The sequence below is a fragment of the Hippocampus comes genome, unplaced genomic scaffold (genome assembly GCF_001891065.2).
Source record: "Hippocampus comes isolate QL1 unplaced genomic scaffold, H_comes_QL1_v1.1 scaffold33, whole genome shotgun sequence".
In the NCBI taxonomy this organism is placed as follows: Eukaryota; Metazoa; Chordata; class Actinopteri; order Syngnathiformes; family Syngnathidae; genus Hippocampus; species Hippocampus comes.
Window position 1 is genome coordinate 1,521,878 of NW_017804842.1, and position 20,816 is coordinate 1,542,693.

A 20,816-nucleotide genomic window follows, 5' to 3' on the forward strand; every position below is an offset into this window, starting at 1 on the left:
ACACACACACCCACCCACACACACACACACACACACACACACACAGCACTTCTCTTTCCTGTCGTGCTTCACTCTCCCCCTCCTCCCTTTCAAAGTCAAATTGAGAACTTTCAAATCCCTGAGTCATCATTTCATCTCAAGGACGCACGTCGTCATTCACGCGATCTGCTGGGATGAATGTGATGGTTGTGTGGATGTCACCTTTGAGGCCCGTTCTGTCATGTTTCCAGGACTTGAAGCAGCTGAGTCCCATGCTGCAACACTCCCGCTCTCACTTTGCTCGCCGGTTGCCGCAGTAACAGTAATTGTAGATGCTCAAGTGCAGACAATAGAAAGTTGAGCCGTTTTTAAAGTGAAGTTGCTTGAAAGTGCGCCGCCTCCGGCTGTATGCACTCCCCTTCCTGGTGGAACATGAAGAGATTCCAATCTGGGCTGTTATCGTGGTTCATGTCGATGACTTCTTCAGCTAGCCACGGGATCAATTCCCTCTCGATGCATCCTGGGATTGACTGGCAACCCGTCTTGTGGGCCACTAAGTGGAAGAGACTTCAACCCCTACCCTGACCATCACCCAATAACAACTGGAGAGATGGGTGATTCTGGAAAAGATGGAATGGTTCACGTTGCTGACCCGCATTGAATCACTTCCGACTCAGTGTGTCCTGGTGACCAGTTCAGGGTGTGGTGACCACATCTGACCGGTCCAAGGTGTAGTCTGCATAGAAGATAAACTGCGGGCCCACCACCTGGCCAGGGCAAGGGATGGTGGCCCTGGAAAAGATGAAATGTTTCACATGGACCTTCCTTCACCACTTTGGTGCCCGCTGTGCTTGGCTCAATTGTGACCAGTCTCGGGTGTCATCTGGCCTACCGCTGAACAGGAGAAGCCAAGCAACATTGGAGAATTGGGCGAGCGGTCTTGGAAAAAAGAGCCCATGGAGATGACAGGAAATTCTAGAATATACTACAAACCTACGATATTGGCTCCTTTTGCGGAGGATGCAGGAGAATATTCCGCTGTGGAACTCATCAGGCTTAGCATGGAAAGTAGAGACCCCGAAGGCGTGTTAGGTGGCATAGAAAATACATGGACGAATTGAATACTCAGTTTTAGAAGATATCAAACCTCCAGTTTTGGTCCCCTGTGGATCTTTCAACTTTCCCATGTTCTTCTTGAGATGATCCTGCTACTTCTACACTCGTGAAAAACGTCTCTAGCGCCTCCAGTTAAAGGGTAAATCCCACGGCAGGCAAAACCCGGTTTGAAGTGAATGTGTAAGCCCGTTTCTTGGACTTCAAGCAGAATAAACCACAAAAGTCGCATTATTCTGTCCGTCTTGGAAGCTGTCGCACATTTTTCTTTTTTGTGCCCTCGTGAAAAATAGATTTTCAAGGAACCCCTTCTTAATGTTCCCTCACTCTGACTGGATGTCCTGTTCCATCCTTGAACACCTGCCGCTCCGTTTCCCTTGCCTTCATCCCACCCACCCCCACTTTTTCCTCCTTCCTTGCCCGGCTTCTCCGTCTCTTTGTCCAGCTTGTCCTTCCACTCTCCTCCCTCTCTCTTTCTCTCGCTCTCTCTCCCCATTTCCCAGCACTACGTGTGGCCCCGTGTTGTCCCCCTCCCCATTTACCTCATCAATAACCGTGGAGCTGCGTGTATGTGTGCCAGTGCATTAGGAAAATTGGTTCTCTGCGACGCAGCGCTCTCCTTTACTCCAGTAATCACAGCAGAGAGAGAAAGACAGAGAGAGAGAGATGATATGGCTCTGACTCTGCTGCTGAGATATCATCTGCAGCACTACACACACACACACACACACACACAGACACAGTGTCACCATGATTCACGTTAAAGCGAGACAGACTGGTTGTCCCTGTCAACTTTTGAACTCGCTGTAAAAAGCCCTCTCTCTCTCGACTTCAGATCAATATATTTTATTCCGTCTGAGTGATGTTCCAACTACCTCCAGTACCAAAATGTGTGGCTACTCTAATAATTGGCAACCTGATAAAAACTCCCCGGAGACCCATTTTGGCTCTACGTATTGGAAAGGCAGCCATTGAGGCACCCTTTCGACCATTTCTTTTCTATAGGCCTAACCCAGCTCACTTTTGGTGAGAGAAGCGGGGTACACCCTCGACTGGTTGCCAGTCAATTGCAATCCGTACATTGACAGAGAAGAGGTAAAGTTTGAGTGATTTCCTGGACCACAAGTCTGAGAGGCAACGACTAGACGCTAGAACAAAAGCCCAGTGGTTCTTGATAGGAGCTCTGAGGGACACAATAATTCCAAGTTCAAAAAGATGCAAATTTTTTCACCCCCATAACTATCAAGGGGCCAACAGCACAATGCACATGTGAAAATTGTACACTGGACGAGGACTTACAGGCAGCTCTCAATGATCATCGTTGACTTCCAGAGCAGGCCAATTGATATTAACGGCTGACTGTATATCGACCTGATCGATGGTTTCCCCCCAGCCCCCATTTTCTAATCCCAGCCGAGAGCTTTAAACAGCTGTCCGTCGATCCGAGCGGCCCTTGACGAGTGCCATGACGACCACATAACTCTGCGTGCGCCTGAGTAACAAGCTTTTCAATGAATGAAATACTGAAGCACCTCGTCTCACTAATTTAATGAATGAATCGTGCGCGGGAAAACGTGTGATGCAAACGGCATGTTTTTAATTCTACTTTGGGAGTCAATTATGGAAGATGATGACTAATTTAGATTTTTTTTTTTGAATTCATAATTTGTATTTTTTTTCAGCAACTTAGTTTTGTCACTGCCAAAAGACAAATGCATTTTTTTAACCCTTATGCGGTAACTGTTACTATCATTTTGATAACATCTCATTTAAAATGAAAAACACGCCTATGAACTACCTATTCTTTAAAAGAAGAGTAGAGACCATTTTAGTGTGTATTGTGACGTTATCACTTTATTACAATGTTGCTGATAAAAGCCAGGTTATTTTTGTGTTTTTCTGTCGAAAAACGACAAACAAGCACAGGAGCTAATGACCACAGCAAACATTTGATCGCAAAAAAAATATTGTAGGTCAGTGTTACTAAATTCCTCATTTCATCCGTTCATTGTCACTTCAATGAACATGTCACGTGACTCTATTCATGTCATTAAGGTGGGATTTCACGTGAGCTTGTTCCCTCAGCATCTTACGCAACCATCTTCATTTCCAGTCTAATAACAAACAGTTCCCTCCCACCAACGGTGCGTCACGGCAGGAACGTGAGGCAGCTGCTAGAAATTGTTCCGCTGTCTGGCCGGCGGTGGGATTGCGTGGAACTGATGGTGCTATGTTAATTTTAGCGTGACTTTTAAATTAGGTGCTGTTGCTCTGCTCGCTTGCCGCTAAGGCTAAAGATAGGTGTTGACTTACGTCAATTAAGACACAGGAACTTTGCCCAGTTTGTTTTTGTGCGACGTACTGATTAGTAGCTATTCGTGTAGTTGTTATTGAACAAACTGTTGCTACTGTAGCAATCAATTTTTGTTTAATAAGAGTGGACATGGAATGGAGCCCAGAGGAGCACCACCTCACCTTATTTGGTCACTTTTCAACTTTGTTTTAAGCGACATTATGTTTGCTTCAGTCTTAAATTGTGAACCCACCAGAAAGTTAACGATTACGACATTTTCAACCTTGCCTGTATACTGATAGCATGACTCGTCAACTTTGTACAAATGTGAATCTGCATTCTTTTCGGTGTTTGCTGTTAAATGAGTGATACCTCTTGACATTTTGGGTGTCAAACAACACCACGTGAGCCGGAACGCCTCACCAAATGCCGTGTACCTTTACATCACAAAACCGTTATCTGCTAGTAAAATTAGAAAGGCCACGGTTTTTATTTTTTTGTTTGAAACAAGAGCCTTGTGCTGGGTCGGGGGCCGCGGCGGTGTTTCCGCCCCGTCACCCACCACCAGCCACCTTACGACCCGTGTCTCATTTCACTGCAGCTGGCTGTGACTTTTACCACTGCTGAGGTGCTTTGAGGGAATGCCCCGCGTCTTGCGTTTTTGAGGAACATCATGTTTTATTGCGCCGGTCACGTTAATTCCATAGCCCCTTTTTTGGCAGGCCACATGGCAGTCAACACTCACGTTGCACCTTGTGGGAAGAAGAGGAGGGAGAAGACAGAGGAGTCAGAATAAAGCAGCAGGAGAGTCCCAAGAGCCACCAGCCAGAGGAGAACAGCACCCACAACATAGCAGCCTTCATTCATCGTTTGTTTTATTAAGGTGAGAGAAATAAAATATTTTGGCGCAATGACAGCTGAAAACTGACTTTCTGATTCAGCTGTTTTTCATACCCGTCCAGCTGTCAAGACTTGCGATAGCAGCACCATGGGCAGGAAAGACCAGGACTGTGGTTCGTGGTTAGGTATTTTCACATAAATCTTGTCCAACTCGTGACTTCTGCGTACCTATTTTACCAATTGATTATTTTTCCGGTTGATCCATGGCTTGCTTTGCTAGCCCACAATGAGGTCAAAAGAGATTCCCTCCAAGATGAGATAAAGAACAGCAGCAGTGGCAACCAAACAGGTGGCAACTCCGTAAGTAATATTCTTGTGAAAGATGCATTCTGTGGTACCGAGAAAAACATGACAGGCTGTGATTTCCTGTTTTTAAACTTTAAAAAATTTGTAACGGCAGTCATGGTCCAGATGGGAAAGTAAAAAGCGGGTGAATGCAACAAAATGTGGCAGCGTGTAATTGAGTGTAATCAAATTTGGAAGCGGTCCAGATATTGAAGGCGCGCAACTATAAAGAGGGATTTGCTTGTATACTGTAAAAAAAACAATGGCCTAAGAAGCCAGGATATACTGGGGGCACCAAAGATGAACTGTAATAAATCGGCATTCCCTGTAGAAGCAACTGAAAAGCCACTTTTCCATTCTATATGCCCTTTCAGTTGTCCATCATGTTGTAGCACACTGTGTCTTCTTCGCCCCAGCTCGAGCCCACTCGCCTTAGCGATGACGACGAGGTTCAGAGGAGTCAGGCTGGCGGCAGAAGCAACTACGGTGAAGAGGAAGGTCACCTGATCTACTACGCCGGCCTCGTGCTGAAGAAACGGTGTATGTGGCTTTCTGTCCTTTCTGGCCCTCAAAGTTGGTCCGTTAATAAATGTCTACCTGTCCCCTTCCCAGATGAGGTGGTGTCCACGCTGGGTGTCGGGGCTTTTGCCAAGGTGGTCGAGTGTATTGACCAAGACAAGTAAGCTACGGTACATTTCGATCTGTAAATTGAGTTTCATCTGCTGTAAAAATGAGTTCGACTCCAACATCACTACAAATGGATTGTTACTCACGGTAGAAGTGGTTCACCCAGCAGCAAATCGGTTTCTTGTGGCATCAGCAATGTGTTTGCACGTTCATATTTCAGACACAGGCGTGTGGCAGTGAAGATTGTGCGCAACATCAAAAGCTTCCGTCAAGCGGCCAAGTGTGAGATCGCCGTCTTGGAAGAGATCAACACCTTGGATGATGACAACACTTTGTGAGTGATACGCGGGTTTCCTCGAGTGATACGTCAAAGAATGTATTTGATGTTTCAGCGCAATGCATTTGTATTTAATCTTAATGAATGGCTTGATTTTTAATGCCAATTTAGGTAATACAACACCTGACTAAATCCAGTTTGTTTTCATTTTCTTAAATGGAGTGGTGATGTAATATTACATTGACTTGCATGAATATCACCACCCCCTTAAAATAATGGCCAAAATTATAGTTTCACCAAAAAAAAAAAAAAAATCATCTCCCCTGGATACTGGCTACCTTTGCTAAAATCAGTGAATTTTAACCCTGAAATTAAATTATTCATAAATCTAATCAGTATCTGGTCTGGTTCTTTGTGTTTTCTGGAGAAAAAAAACATGGAGGTGATGATATGAAATATCTTTTCAGGAATCAAATCTCTAACAAAGAAAGAAAAAAAAAACAAGGCCTCTAGAAAGGAGCTCTGTGGAACACCACAACTTCAGGAACAAAGTAAAATCCTACATTTACTGAATCCATGGATCACCGTGTCAATATTAATCACCTAAAACTACTCCCAACAGACAACTTTTTGACTTCTTTGTGGCCATCACCATTTAGCTAGCTAACCTGTATTTGTTTCAATGTTAAGCCTTCGGTATAATGATGTTACTTGGAGAGCAAAGTGTTTTTTAGGTGGTGCTATTTGAGCTCTGTCTTCTTCGCAGTGCCTGTGTGCGGATGCTGGACTGGTTTGAGCACCAAGGCCACATGTGTCTGGTCTTTGAGCGCCTGGGACTCAGTACCTACGAGGTCCTCAAGCAAAACCAGTTTCTACCGTTCAGCGTGGAGCAGATCCGACATATGGCCTTCCAGATTTTTCGAGCCGTCAGCTGTGAGTCAAGTGTGTTGAAACAAGCTTGGGTATCAAAACCTTCTATTCTGTGTTCATCCTGAAAGTTCAGTTGACTTTCTTTTGTCTTTTTCCAGTCCTACATCGCAATAAGCTGACCCACACCGATCTGAAACCGGAAAACATCCTGTTTGTCTGCTCTGACTACGACATGGTGTACAACGAGCAGATGGTAAAAGCTTCCCCATAGTTACCCTCAAACGCTGAAATAAAACCTGAAGTGAAAATGTTTGTGTGCGTCAGAAACTCGACGAGAGGAAGATGAGGAGCCTGGATGTAAAAGTGGTGGACTTCGGCACCGCCATTTTTGACCATGAGCATCACGAATCCTTGGTCTCAACGCGCCACTATCGAGCTCCGGAAATCATACTTGGTATTAACATTAAAAAAAAAAAAAAAAAAATTAAATCATCTTTCTCAATTGAAATGAATGGAAATGCCTTTAATCAGTTCCACCTCCACGTTTTAAAAAATGTAATGTTTTTATTTTTCATAGGAAAAATAGCCCTCAATAATATTGTACATATGACAATGACCTAATTAAATAGAAAGTAAAAAAATCAACAGTTTTTGCATCATGATTTCATGCTTAAATTCAATGGATGTTGTGCTGCTCCTTCTGATATTGGTCATATTTTAAACTTGTGTGGTCAGATCTAGGCTGGAATCAGTCTTGCGATGTTTGGAGTTTGGCCTGCGTTCTCATGGAGTACTACCTTGGCCAGACGCTATTCCCGGTATGTACACACACCCGTCTGCTGAGCGAAGTGAGAATATGTGGTCACGAGGCACAGTGCGGCATGCTCACTTCCTGCCCGACTTACGAACACCACCACTGCCAAAAAATCCAAAGTCCTTTTTCCCTCCTGTGTGTCCCTCCAGACTCATGACAGCAAGGAACATCTGGCCATGATGGAGAAGATCCTGGGACCCATCCCGCCGCACATGCTGAAACAAACCAGGTCCCACACAACACTGGAGCACGATCTTGTCTAAATTACGTTCCTCAACATAGTTCCAAGATGCCACAAGATGGTGCAACAGCACCAATTTTTTTTTTCAAATTGAGGCTCCTTAACTCAGGTCAACATATAGTTCTTTGGCACCAAGATGCCACAAGGTGGCAGCAAAGCATGACTTTTTTTTTTTCTCAATGAAGCTCCTACACTTAGTTCAACATAGTTCCTTGGTTTAAAGATGTCACAATGTGGCAAAGGTTCTAAATAAGTGAATCTGCGACGATGCGGACGAAAACCGTATAACATATTTGACGTGTTTCTAAGTAACTTGCCTGACGCCCCCAAGGGTGTCCCACCAGGACGGGAATCCAAGCGTCAGTGTCGTGAAAGAAATCACGTGGTGGTTTTTTTTTTTTTTTTAGGTCCACCTCCTGTATTGAACCCCTGTTATAATCATTGTGTTTAGAAAGCAGCACTACGTCCTCAATGGCCGACTGGACTGGGACGAGCTCAGCTCCTCGGGCAGATACGTCCGGAAACATTGCAAGCCTCTCAAGGTACGCCGGACACAGGGAGTTAATCAGGAAGTCCGGCAGGTAGTGATGTAGTTTTGTTCCGTTTTGGCAGAGCTTACCGAGGCGCAGCGAGGACGAACGGCAGCTGTTGGACCTTCTGGCCTGCATGCTGGAGTTTGACGTGGCTCGACGCATCACCCTGGAGGAGGCACTGTGGCACCCGTTTTTCGAACCGGCCAGATTGGAGAAACAACGGCGAAGCTAACACACACACACTCACACACACACTTACAGTACAGCCAACCCTCAATATTTGGTTAAGGGACCAAGAGCAGTCACAAATAATAATCCCCCTCCCCCCCGTATGTCGTCGTATTTATTTAAGAAATTTGTACTGGCCCGGACGAGCAGGCGTCGGTAAACTTAAGGGGGACCGGCGCAGTCACGTAGTGGCCTCAGGTCACCGGGCTTCTTTTGCTGTTGAACCCTGCAGTACAGCCATATGGTAACCATCAAAAGAAAATAAATACGTCATAGGTATGCAAAGTTTGGGTTATGTCCTACAAAAAAAAAAAATGTGAGTAGGTGAGTTTACAGTCATCCAACTCGATGAGGGTTGACTGGAGATAGAAATACATTCTACCTCAACCTGCTGCTTTATGGGTTTGGGTTTCTTGATTGTTGAAAGCGAATGTTGTCACGGTGGAGAGCAATTCTTATCACCAAGTGGCATTATCGTGCTTTTCTGTTTATTACAATTTGTGAATAAATATGCGCCATTTTGGTCGGTTTTATTTCAACGTCCTAGATGGGCTTCCCCCCCCGTGCTTACATGACCTCTCTAAAATGGCGAGTAACGCAGAATTAGGTCTTATTACCTGCCTTGCCTGATTAGGTTACATCGACACTGCAGCCTGCAGTCACACTTAAGTCAATATGGATCCAAGCTGAGCCCCATCCACGTGGCCTGGTGGCAGATTTATTGAGAGTGGAGCAAACCAGGACGTTTCCATGACTAAATAATCAACTCGACAGAGGAAAACCTTGAGATAAACCATCGGACGCTTGCTTGGGTTTGTTATCTCCAGCAACGACAGTCTTACAGTACGTCAGTTAGAAATAAAGCACAGAATGTACGACCAGGATGTACTTTGAAACGCACAAGCAATTGTTGGTGGTGAACCAATGAGGTAAGTGGTGAGTAAATCGGCCTCAGAGTCAAAGGGTTCTGGGTTGGAATCCCATCAGAGTCTTTCTCCTTCACTCTGCTTTGGTCATATGACATGGAAGTGCCTATTCTTGCCAAAAGTAAGACGGTTTAGGCTCCAGCGAAGCGGAATTGCGGGGTTCAGCCACCAGTTCAAGTCTGCGCTTGCGACTGAAGGTCTCCAACCCCCAAGACCGGTCCAGGAGCCGACCCCCTTCCCGCCAGGCACGCAAACATGTCCGCTATCTGCGTCCTCACCTCCCTCTGCCAACAGGCGTAGACTAGTGGATTGATGAGCGAGTTGGACATGCCCAGCAGCCACAGGTGATTCTCCAACACCGTGATGAGCCGGCAGCTTTTACACAGCAGCTGCACGATGCTCACCACGAAGAAGGGGCACCACAGGGTCAGGAAGCAGCCCACCAGCAAGGCCACGGTCCTCAGGGCCTTGACGTGGCTCCAGTACCGGCTCCTCGCTTGGGGCCACTGGGAAGAGTGCCGGTGGCCTGCGGTGGTCCGGGAGCCCGCCTGGCTGATCTGGAAGATCTGGCGTTGATGGCCACAGGCGATCTTTAGGATGTCCATGTAGATGTACACAAACACGGAGAGGACGGGGAAGAAACACACGCTGAACAGGACGATGATGCCCGTCGGGTAGATGACGGAGAAGAAGGCGCACAGGCCACCGTAGCCGTCCGTCTGCAGCTGGCGGACCATCACTGTGGACAGGATTAGTCAGGAAAGCCGTCACAAGGTTTCAGTGGCAGGCAGTGCATTTGCCAACTGACCCTGCAATGATGAATTTGAAATCTTATTGTTTAAAGAAACAGTCCCATTGCTAGTCTGTATAACAGACGCTAAAATCTGATTGGATTAAAAAAAAAAAAAAAAAAGAAGAAGCTTCCAGCAGTGCAGCTAAAAGAAATGCTCTGAAATGAAGATAACTGAAAATACCAAATAAAACTTTATGCATGAATACTAAATAAAAGATTCAGGTACTACACATGTATGGCAAATAAAAACATCTGTGCAAAAGTCTGCAGATCTCAATCTACTGGCTGAGTGATTTTACCTGGTAAGAATCCCACAATGACCGAACAAGCCCAAAGAGCCACCAGGGAACCGACCGCCGTCCCCTTTCCAGAAAACCTGGTGTACCTCAGGGGCACCTTGATGGCGGCGTAGCGGTCCAGCGAAATCAGAAACATGGACAAAATGGACGCCGTGCACGGCGACATCACGAAGGCCATCCGCATCAAACAGCGGCTCTTTCCCGGAGCCGGGGATGTGAAGTTCCCGGCACCTTGACGGTAGTAGTGATGGTGGTGGTGGTGGTAGTCGGTGGAGGTGACGTTGGTACCGAAGTCCTCTGTGGCCAGACCGGTAATGGCCAAGCCCACCAGGATGTCAGCCAGGGCGAGGTTGAGGACGAAGCACCAGCTCTGGCTGCACCTTTTAGTCAGAAGGCGCAGGAGGGCTGCAGCCACCAGAAGGTTGGTGCCCACGATGAGGCAGGAGGCCACGCTCAGGATGAAACCCGTCACCCGTGGCTTCAACCCGTCACCCGTGGCCGCAGTCATGCTCGCTCTAGTCCTCTCGCGATCCAGACACAGGCTGCGTGAGCGACTCGTGCACTCCCGCCGCCATCGACCAGCCAGTGACTTTATTAAATGAAGCTTTTTCAGACATCCCCGCATTGGGTCCTGTACGGTTGAGTCGTTTTCAAAAAAACAGCAGCTCGAGTTAACGTACAACCTGGCAGACCTACTTTACTCCCACCCGCCCTCGGGAGAGACATTTGCCATTACGGGACATTTTCCACTCAGCTTCACACACAAACAGATATGGCTAATGATGTTTTTTCACAGCCATGCATGAAAGGACCTCACGTTAAAGGATTTCCATGATAGGGTCGCGATTCTGAAAAAAAAATAAAATGGTGGAAATAAAGTCAGGATTCAAAATGTTTCTGGTCTACTTGTATTTATATGCTAATTCTACTTATCTTTAGAGCACGGTGGTATTTTGATTACCGGTAACTTTTTTTTTTTTTATGGTGGAAATAAAGTCAGGACTCAAAATGTTTCTGGTATACTTGTATCTATATGCTAATTCTACCTATCTTTAGAGCACGGTGGTATTTTGATTACCGATAACTTTTTTTTTTTTTTCCCATTAAAAGCAACATCTATTTTTTTGTAATCTATGTCTAATATATATGATCATTGAGACTTCATTCTTATAAAATGATGCAGTTCTCCAGCTCCAAGTACATTTTTGTAATCTATGTCTAATATGTATGATCATTTAGACTCTTATAAAATGATGCAGTTCTCCAGCTCCAAGTACAAATCTCTGGATTATAAACGCAAAAACGTCCATTTGTGGGATTTTCTGATGGGCTCATTTTACTGAGTTAGTTGTAACTGTCTTCTTTGTGTCTTTATTATGTACAGTATGTATTATACTGCTCCCTGTTGGCCAAAGTGCACACACCAGAAGGATCAGCCCAATATCCATTGAACTGAAGCAAATCAATATACAAAAACTGCTCTTTTTTTAAATTTCACCGTTAGTGTGTTTTATACAAACACGAGACTGTAGAGTGCTATTTTTCAAAATGAAAACATCACTAAAAATTGTTGTGTTTTGTGGGTTCCACTAAAAAAATTTTGACTTGTGCTTGAATTTTTCACCATAGTTAAATTGGATCATAGACGGAAACTATGCAAATGCTAATGAATAGGAAACAAAAAACTACAACAGAAGCTAATATATCGGACACAACAGAAAAACAAAACAGGAAATGACTTTGGACTGTCTCATTGGTGGTGTCATTTCGTTTATGAGCTTCACATGACTTGGACTAATGGCTTCACAGAAACCCGAGAGCTTTTTATCAACCTTCCCCCCATCACCGCACCACCCTTCCCCATTAAAAACAAAAACAAACAAAAAAAAATAGGTGCCGCCACGTTTGACACAATGCATCAATGTCATCCAAGCGCCGCTGGATCTTTCAGGACCTTTTGAAAAGCGCCCGCCTCAGCAGTTAGCGTGGCTAGCGGGCTGTGGATACCAGGTGAGGAGTTCGCTTTGGGTTGTGTTTACACCTCGAGACAACGCCAATTTCCCTGACATCCCTTTTGTTTTCTTTTCGTTCCTTTTTCTTAACCAAGCAGGAGCTTTTTCCGAGGACAAATCGGTAAGCAGAGGGTGTTGCAATGTTGTGTGAGACGGCCGTTTGTTTCGGGTACGCCGTTCACTCTGTCCTCGGTGATGTCGAGAACTCACGTGACTAAAGTCAAGCTGGAGCACTGGCTGCCGATTTGTGGTGTAGGCAGTATTGCAGACGATGGCGACGGCATGACCCACAAACGAGAACACAGGCTGCGAATGAAAAGCCCAATATTACCAAATTTGTGGAAAAAATTACGAATAAAACTAAAACGAAGTAAAACGTTTCAAGGAGGGATAACAGAATACTGATGTTTAGTGTATTAAATTAGTTCATAAAATTTTAAAGTACTGACGACAAAAAAATAAGAACACATCTCATTTTTTTTGAGTCAACAATGAACAAAAAAATAATCGGAATGAGTAAATGAATAGTTTTGAAAAAAACATTCATTAAAACATTTGAATTTTCAAATAAATTGAAATTAATTAACAAATGAATTAAAATACCCCCAAAATTTTTTTTCAGGAAAAAAAATTGTCGAAAACTAAAACAAGGCATAACTACTCACCCTAAGATATTTGCATCCGCTTAGCATGATGCATAAAAAACGAGCTTAAATTAGTCCTGCTGAGATTGGGTGGCAACCAGTTCAGGGTGTATTCCGCCTGCTGCCCGAACATAGCTGGGATAGCTTCCAGCACGCTCGCGACCCTCGTGAGGATAAGCAGATCAGATAATGGATGAATGGATCATTTGTACTGATGCGCGGGACATTGTGCGTTTACCGTTGTCGCTTTCCGTTTCAGTTGCAGGCTTAAGATGCCCGTGAAGAGCCTCCTGCTGGCCAGGCTGGTGTACTGCGCTCAGCGTGCGGCCAAGCTCTTTTGCGGTCAGCGCCAACGGCACAGTGGGACCTCGCCCGGACCCCGGTGAGACTTGGTTGCTCTTTTTGGTACACCCTCACTTGACCCCTGCATTTTTGTGGTTCGGCAACCACAAATTCACCTATTCGCTGATTTTTTGGGGGTGGGGGCCAGGGGGGTATTTTTTTTTTTCATCAGTTCACATGGACATTTAGAAACAGTAGATTCACACTTGTTGGCTCCGTATTTTCATTCCCACCACGAATATTTCCCTTGTTGACTCTCTGTTGCCATAGCAACCTGATGTCGCTGTTCCAGCAGCTTTCCAAGAGGTTCACCGATTTGCTGCGCAACGTTCTGTGAATCCCGGCTGGGAATGATAGAATAAAATGTGGAAAGATGATAATAATAGTCCACTCTAGGAAAACTACAATTTCCTGCTGCTGTGGGATCTTTTTGCCATGTTGTTTTTAACTCAATAAAACACCCTCAGTGGCACTATTGTGATTGATTGTCATTATGTTAAAGACGAAGAAACCCCCAAAGAATGAAACTTATCACATAACGTGATATTTATCACATTTACCTTGAACAATATTGCTCATTTAAAGTTACAAGGTTATATCAAAACGCAAGAATTATCACGTTATACGTATAAGGTGAAATCAAGCACTTTAAAATGTGAACTTCATCACATAACGTGGTGTGAATTTCTATTTATTCATTGCTTGGTAGCAGCCATAGCCTTCCGTACTTCCGGCAAATCCCCAGTTGGGCAAACTTATTTTGAAACTACTTGTGTATTTCACCTCACACGGCGCTCGCACGTAATTCTGTCACCTCGTACAATAACCCCGATTGTTATAATTCTTTGAATTACAACGAACAACACAATTTCACTTCGATACTCTCATGACCTTGCTTCGGACGAGTGAGGCGTTGTACTTTGAAAGTTTGACCCGGAAATCCAGGCTGTGTCGCTTTTCTGTTTCACTTGACATTAGCTGAGTCCAAGACCAGCCGAGCGAGACGGCTAACAAGTTTTTTTCTTTTCTTCCCCCCGTCGGTGAAAACCATGCGTGAGTCTTGACTCACGGAAAAGCGATCTTAGTGGCAGTTTGTGGATTTTATCGACTACGTCCAGGTATGTAAATACAATTTATTTGGATCGGGAAGTATATGGAAGTGATCCAACAGGCTAGTAATCCCCAGAAAGTGCTAGCCGGCAAGAGCTAACTCACTACGACGGCATTCAAAATGAATCCTCAAATTATGTAGTAAAATTCCAACCGTATGAAAGAAATGTTTTAAGTTAAATTTTAATATTTATTCGGCGGGTTTGTTGTCGGACAACGTGACTTCATAAAGAACTTCAATTCGTGTTCCCGTCGACGGGTCATTCAGATAATTTCGTCCTCCTCCAATGGAATCTCGGAGCGTTTGACTGACAGCGGATGTCGGCCAATTACAACGTAATAGACAGCGAGACGACGTTTGTGTCTCTTTCCGGCCTTAGTGTCTGTGTTGTGAATATGTATAGGAACATATTTCAATATTACATGTGTAGTGGCATTAATATTTACTGGTGGTGTCAATTTTGTGACTTTACAAAGGATTTTTTAGTAAGTGTTACATTCGAGCGCCGTTCCTCCAATGAAATCCCGTAAATATTTGATTGACATGGTTGACAGCCCCTAGCAGTTCCCCAGCCGATTTGGCGACGTCTCGTGTCTTTTCTCGGTCACAGCGCGTACTTGATATGTATATGTAGACATTTATATTGACTTGTATTAATTAAACCGTTTTTGGCCTCGTTGGGCCTTCATGAAAGAAATATCAATTGACTACGAGTTATTTTTACCGTTGTTGGAATAGCATCGCTTACACGATTGATTGACGTGGCTCACAGCAAATAGCAATGACGCGGCTGTCGTGACGACGCTTGGCTTCGGTTTCCGGCCGCAATGTGCTTTCGGGTGCTGATGCTGATGAGGCAGCCCCCGCTGTTCTCGGTAGCATCATGTTTTTCGCCGTGCTTGTTCGCCTGCTGTCACAGCGCTGTTGCGTGGACTTGTGCCTGGGCGGCTTGCTCTTGTTCCTGGCCGGGCTGCAGCAGGCGGAGGCTGCCGCAGCCGCAGCCGCAGCCGCTGGAGCCCCCACGGCGGAGATGGCCAACCTGAACTGGAAGCCGTTCATCTACGGCGGGATGGCCTCGATCGTCGCAGAATTCGGTAGGTGATGCACCGCACTAACGATTGTGACTGGGCAATTAGCTTTTACATTTTTTGGGGAAAGGTATTTGACCCTGCAGAGCTCAAAATGATTCTTTTTAGATCATGTATTTAAATGTATTTCTATGAATATAATAAATGTTTCTATATTTGAGTGGGACTTGCCTATTAACCCGTCCAGTTATGTTGCAGTTAAAATAGACCTGCTTCTTCATTTAAATTTATGTCAAGAATATTTTTTTAATCATAAATATATATACTCGGCTATGTTAACTTTTTCTTTTATATATTTTATTTAATTTCCATTTGAAGTTTCTTGTAGACTGATGCTTTTACTCTTTGAATTAAATTCAAATGCTATCAGTCCATTCCAGCCTTTTTGAGATGTGTTTTTAATAAGAAAAATAGCATTTCATAATAGTGTACTTTTTTAAAACATAGCTTATTGACATCATTACCTGCACTGTAACAAATTCAACAGCTTTTGCCACATTTCTTTCCTTCAATTCATTGGACATTGTGCTGCTCCTTCACTGTAATACAGACAAAAAAAAATGTAATGTAAAAAAAATATAAAATCAATATTATGGGTGGCCCGATGGTCGAATGGTTCGCGCGTCCACCTCACAATGCAGAGATCGTAGGTTAGATCCCGACTCCGGCCTTCCTGTGTGGAGTTTGCATGTTCTCTGCGGGTCTGCGTGGGTTTTCTCTGGGTACTTCAGTTTCCTCCCACATTCCAAAAACATGCATGTTTTTGGAATTTCATGAAAAAAAGTCTCTCTATATAACTTAATTTTTGTGTACCACAGTACCAAACATAACAGGAGGGTTAAAAACACACCCACAGTACGGTGGTACACACTGTATTTGACCTTTTTTGTATGCCGTCACGTAATTGCTTCATTGTCACCTCATTACAATTGTTCATGATGCGTTTGTATTCTTAGGCACGTTCCCCATCGATTTGACAAAGACACGGCTCCAGGTGCAGGGTCAGTCCCAGTACATGGAGGTGCGCTACAAAGGCATGTTCCACGCCCTGTTCAGGATCGGCAAGGAAGAGGGCATCCGAGCGCTCTACTCAGGGTAAAGGACTTTGCGTTTTCTATTCTGTCGACACCCAAAGCGACGCAGAGCTGCAGTGCTGTTGGATGTGGGATGCACAGATGGGCATTAAACTTCTGATGTTTGAAATTGTTTACACGAGAGCAGCGGAGTGTAATCCAGTGGTCTGGTGATCAAGTGCTGCATCCACCAGTAAAAATAGAATTGATAATATCTTAATGGCCACTCGCTTTTGTAAATTCGCAATTTGGACTAGAAGAAGCAGTGCATTGGCACGTCTCCTCCCTGCAGGATCTCACCTGCGCTCTTGAGACAAGCGTCTTACGGGACCATCAAGATCGGAACCTATAACTCCCTGAAGAGGCTTTTTGTCAGTCGCCCAGAAGGTCAGTACCACTATAAGTTGTACTTGTTTTTTTTTTCTCCATTCTATTTATTTTCAAATGTGTTGATGTTTGTTTGATGACAGACGAGACCATGGTCATCAACGTCTTCTGTGGAGTGGTCGCCGGCGTCCTGTCGTCCTCGCTGGCCAATCCCACGGACGTCCTCAAGGTGACAAGTCTTGGACTGATGGACAAAAGCATTGCAGGCTTCCTCCTGAGTTCAAATGAAGCTCAGGCGTTAGAAATCTGATCATTCACCTGCGTGCGCTTGCCAACACCCCCACTGGCTCGGACAAACACTTTTTTGAATAATTCTTGACCTGCATTTTATTGTTCCTGAAAGTTTTAGTTTACCTTAGCTAAATGGGCTCTGTTAAATGCTTGTTGAACATTTTCGTGAGCCATTTCATGGTCACTACGAAACCATTCTAGTTTTCATTTGGTGCTACAGTGTAGTAGCAGGTGAGGATGACAATCCTGCACCTCATATGCTTATTTTGTGTTGGTATATAGTGCAAAAGCAATTTTTTCCCCCCATTCTAAACCTCTTGAAAATGAGAATGGCTCGATTGCAGATCCGAATGCAGGCGCAGGGCAGTCTGCTGCAAGGCAGCATGATGTCCAACTTCATCAACATCTACCAGACGGAGGGCACCAAAGGCCTGTGGCGAGTGAGTCAGCGGGCACTTGGAAAGCCGTTGCCACCGTTTTCCCTGCTCACGTTTGTCTATTGGTGTCCCTCAGGGCGTCATTCCCACGGCGCAGCGGGCCGCCATCGTCGTCGGCGTTGAGCTTCCCGTCTACGACATCACAAAGAAACACCTCCTGCGATCAGGCGTCATGGGCGACACCATTTTGACACACTTCATGTAAGACTGTTTGATCATCACAATTCAGGTGTGGGAAGTTGAAGTTAGAAATCTGAGTGTCTTTTTTTCACATTTCTGCACTTGCGTTGAATATGTATTTTCTCGGACTGATTTTCTTTTCTTTTTTAACTTTCTACTTGAATACAGGAGTTGAATCCATACCGATCAAAGTCTTTGTTTGAGTGTCTCTACTTTTGCCACTTAATCTTCCCGTTGATCTCACACCAAGTGTTTTGTTTTGTTTTTGTTTTTTTTGCCTCTCCTGTGTCTGTGCAGTTCTAGTTTTGCGTGCGGCCTGGCGGGGGCGCTGGCCTCCAACCCCGTGGACGTGGTGCGCACACGCATGATGAACCAGCGGGTGCTGTCGGGGGCACCCATGTACAAAGGCACGCTGGACGGCGTGATGCAGACGTGGAGGAACGAGGGCTTCTTCGCGCTCTACAAAGGATTTTGGCCCAACTGGCTGCGGCTGGGGCCTTGGAACATTATCGTATCCTTTGCATTGCCGTTGTTGTGGCAAGTCACTGATGTGAAGTCCACGATTTTATTTATTTTTTTAATCGGGTAGTCACTTGTCCAACCGCATCGCCACTGAAAAGCGACAATGCCTCTTTCAGAAAAAACTTCATTGAGTGAATTTTGGTGCAGGTAAGATACAGAAGGGAAGTTTCGGAAAAAATAGCCGCTGACGAATAAGAGTTTCTTACGTCAGTGGGTTTTTTTTGTTTTGTTTTTCTGCTTTTCTTTTCCTTCACCTGCAGCTCAGTTCTTCATCACCTTCGAGCAGTTGAAGAAGCTCCCGTTGTAAGGTGGGGAGCGATCGTCGGGGCAGCGCCGATCTGTCGGACTGTGTCGGCCATGCAGCATCTTGGGGGGGAGACACGGAAGAAAAAGTAATACCGGGAGGGTTGTGGCACCGGCGTCTATTCACACTCCTTTACCAGCAACTCCACCACAGCATCAGCCAGCCTCTCCACACACTCATACAACACCTCATATGTATTTTATTTTTTATTTTTATTTTTGGGGGGGGTGCTCTTTATTTATGGTGACGGATTCTGTTTTTACCACAGTCATGAGCACTGACACCAGGCAGCTACTTTTATCAGGGCAGGAGAGAGACAGACAGCGAGTGCGCGAGGGAGTTAGAACCTGGTTACTGGGACACACCAGGTGAGTTTGAACCTCAGCTTTTCTTCAAAGATGTTCATCTAAAGTTACACACATCCGAGAGGCTTGAAATGTCTTGTCAGTTGCATTACAAGAAAGCTGGATAGTAAGGTGCCATATACGTTTATTATGTTTCATTGGGCCGGTGATTCTAGAGCAGGGGTGTCAAACATACGGCCCGCGGGCCGGAACCGGCCCACAAGGGGGTTCGATCAGGCCCGCGGGATAATTTAAAAATGAAAAAATGCATAAAAGACACGGAACGAATATTTTTAATAAGATGCAATTCATGTATTATCCGCTAAGGGGGACACTGTTTTCTCTTTAGTTTGTAAAGTGTAGGCGGGGGTTACATTTAGATTTCATATGCACATGTGTAACTGGTTTAAAAAAATCCTTTCTTGATAAATCTCATTTAATCTTAAAATGCATGTCTATATTTTTAAATACTAATTGTTCAAGTTTTGTGCCTTTGTACAATCAGTGAGATCAGTTGCACTGCATATATGTGAATGATAAAAGTAAATTGCACATTTGTCGAAGGAAACTAAGGTGTTTTATGAAATGTTAGGTAAATGAAATGTAGGTACCTTTCAACATTTTCCTCATGTTCTTGTGCTTCGCTATATCAAAACAAAGGAAAGACATGCTATTTTGGTTATTTATAGCAGCGTATGGTATAATTTTAATGGTCTGGCCCACTTTACATTGACCAAGGCCGTATGCGGCCCACAATATGAAATGAGTTTGACACCCCTGTTCTAGAGGCTGAAAAAAGCCCGACGCAAGCGTCAATCTGAACCAAAAGCCTTTGCTGTGACACTGGTAGAAACATAGCAGCTACATGTATTTTGCGCTTTAAGGCTTGTGCGGGTCACGACTAGCAAGGAAGGTCAAGCGTGCCAAAGGTAGTTTCACTCTTAAGTATTGCCTATATACCGTACTACTCTCACAATGTCTGTGACTCTTCCAGTCTTTCCGCATCTCTCTTGCAATCTGCCGATGACAAAATAAGTCCATGACATCTGGATGTTGGCCTGTTTTACTGCCACTTCTCTTCCCTCCCCCGCTTTCCCTCTGTGATAATATGAGCCGTTCCTGTCATGTCATCAGCAGGTTGCAATCGAGCCTGGAAGCATCTTTTCAAGCAGGAAAGGGGGGGGGGTGGGGAGAAGGGACAATAAAACAGGCCAAAGTCCAGACATCAGGAACTTTCTCATCAGCAAGTAGCAACAGACACATTGTGGTTGGTAGTCCACATCCATGGTCCCAAAACATTGAAAATTGCTCACTTTCGAATGAATCGTTGCAGTTTTTGGTACCCAAACAAGCCTCGCATAACTTGTGTGCGGGTGTGTTTGCCACAGAGTGCGGCTTCGTATTTAATGATTATTGTTTGATGCCTATTTATTTTCACGAGTGGGTCCAGTCTGGCGTTTATGTTTTATTTTATTTATTTTTTGGGTCGAACACGCTTAAATTGACGCTGCTTTCATTCCCGCTCACGCGTCTGTTTTACAATCAGACACGTCACTTCAGCGCCGGTCGTTCATTCCTTCAATCTTACAAAAGAAAAGTCTCAATTATACTTTTATGGGGTTTTTTTTCAGCGTTTTCAGATTTTTGATTGTAGCTATATAAAGCACCTTTTGCCTTTTGTTGTATTGAATAGAAGAACTGAAATATACTCTATAGGTCATCCAAATGTTTTTATAAAGGCACACTCAATTTTTGAAAACAATGCAACAAATTGCACTTTCGGCTCAGTTCTTTCTTTTCCTGTTGTTGTTGGTGGTGGTTTTACTTGTTGAAATTGTTGACATTTTATGCTGGTGGTTTTGGATGCAGATTTGTTGATTTTCATCTGTTGTGTGTCAAAAAAATGGCTTCGATCCATGTACACTTCAAATAATTAAAAAAAACAAAAAAAAAAACAATTGTA

The 20,816-nt window shown here is 44.5% G+C and overlaps 4 protein-coding genes across 5 annotated transcripts in view; 2 read left to right on the forward strand and 2 right to left on the reverse strand.

The window, feature by feature from the left end:
* The window catches only part of LOC109516858 (rho GTPase-activating protein 24-like), an 11,919-nt gene extending 10,206 nt beyond the window's left edge, over positions 1-1,713 (reverse strand). Inside the window, exons 1-2 of the mRNA XM_019871651.1 lie at positions 1,127-1,713; positions 202-1,034 (exon numbers count right to left, since the gene is read on the reverse strand). Coding sequence (XP_019727210.1) covers positions 202-253 — 52 coding nt within the window. The 5' untranslated portion in view covers positions 254-1,034; positions 1,127-1,713. The remainder of the gene's footprint in view (positions 1-201; positions 1,035-1,126) is intronic.
* The window catches only part of LOC109517705 (dual specificity protein kinase CLK1-like), a 16,673-nt gene extending 7,980 nt beyond the window's left edge, over positions 1-8,693 (forward strand). Inside the window, exons 2-14 of one of the 2 annotated variants that reach the window (XM_019873042.1) lie at positions 4,108-4,268; positions 4,345-4,398; positions 4,506-4,585; positions 4,987-5,110; positions 5,183-5,249; positions 5,418-5,531; positions 6,241-6,407; positions 6,503-6,597; positions 6,669-6,798; positions 7,080-7,162; positions 7,308-7,387; positions 7,851-7,941; positions 8,012-8,693. In XM_019873042.1, the coding sequence (XP_019728601.1) occupies positions 4,374-4,398; positions 4,506-4,585; positions 4,987-5,110; positions 5,183-5,249; positions 5,418-5,531; positions 6,241-6,407; positions 6,503-6,597; positions 6,669-6,798; positions 7,080-7,162; positions 7,308-7,387; positions 7,851-7,941; positions 8,012-8,164 (1,209 nt within the window). In that variant the 5' untranslated portion in view covers positions 4,108-4,268; positions 4,345-4,373 and the 3' untranslated portion in view covers positions 8,165-8,693. Of the gene's footprint in view, positions 1-4,107; positions 4,269-4,344; positions 4,411-4,505; positions 4,586-4,986; positions 5,111-5,182; positions 5,250-5,417; positions 5,532-6,240; positions 6,408-6,502; positions 6,598-6,668; positions 6,799-7,079; positions 7,163-7,307; positions 7,388-7,850; positions 7,942-8,011 lie in introns of both variants that reach the window. The other variant, XM_019873033.1, reaches the window with a different exon arrangement.
* An 82-nt stretch (positions 8,694-8,775) lies between these two features.
* On the reverse strand, positions 8,776-11,055 carry gpr119 (G protein-coupled receptor 119). The gene is made up of 2 exons (XM_019873121.1): positions 10,179-11,055; positions 8,776-9,825 (listed from the first exon to the last, which is right to left on the reverse strand). The coding sequence occupies exons 1-2, from the start codon at positions 10,801-10,803 to the stop codon at positions 9,260-9,262; spliced, it is 1,191 nt and encodes a 396-aa protein (XP_019728680.1). The 5' UTR covers positions 10,804-11,055; the 3' UTR covers positions 8,776-9,259.
* Positions 11,056-14,112: 3,057 nt separating this feature from the next.
* Positions 14,113-20,749, forward strand: slc25a14 (solute carrier family 25 member 14). Its single transcript, XM_019873534.1, has 10 exons — positions 14,113-14,294; positions 15,207-15,381; positions 16,332-16,470; positions 16,741-16,835; positions 16,919-17,004; positions 17,411-17,506; positions 17,580-17,704; positions 17,981-18,194; positions 18,471-18,985; positions 19,715-20,749. The coding sequence occupies exons 2-9, from the start codon at positions 15,318-15,320 to the stop codon at positions 18,510-18,512; spliced, it is 861 nt and encodes a 286-aa protein (XP_019729093.1). The 5' UTR covers positions 14,113-14,294; positions 15,207-15,317; the 3' UTR covers positions 18,513-18,985; positions 19,715-20,749.
* The last annotated feature ends 67 nt before the right edge of the window (positions 20,750-20,816 follow it).

What these genes read in the sequence shown, in the direction of transcription:
- gpr119 (XM_019873121.1), bottom strand. Translation starts at nt 10,803, where the DNA reads ATGCGGGGATGTCTGAAAAAGCTTCATTTAATAAAGTCACTGGCTGGT. An exon ending in CATTGTGGGATTCTTACCAG is followed by an intron (nt 9,826 to 10,178) that starts GTAAAATCACTC and finishes TCCTGTCCACAG; the next exon opens with TGATGGTCCGCCAGCTGCAG.
- slc25a14 (XM_019873534.1), top strand. Translation starts at nt 15,318, where the DNA reads ATGGCCAACCTGAACTGGAAGCCGTTCATCTACGGCGGGATGGCCTCG. An exon ending in CTCGATCGTCGCAGAATTCG is followed by an intron (nt 15,382 to 16,331) that starts GTAGGTGATGCA and finishes TTGTATTCTTAG; the next exon opens with GCACGTTCCCCATCGATTTG. An exon ending in TGGGGCCTTGGAACATTATC is followed by an intron (nt 18,195 to 18,470) that starts GTATCCTTTGCA and finishes CCTGCAGCTCAG; the next exon opens with TTCTTCATCACCTTCGAGCA.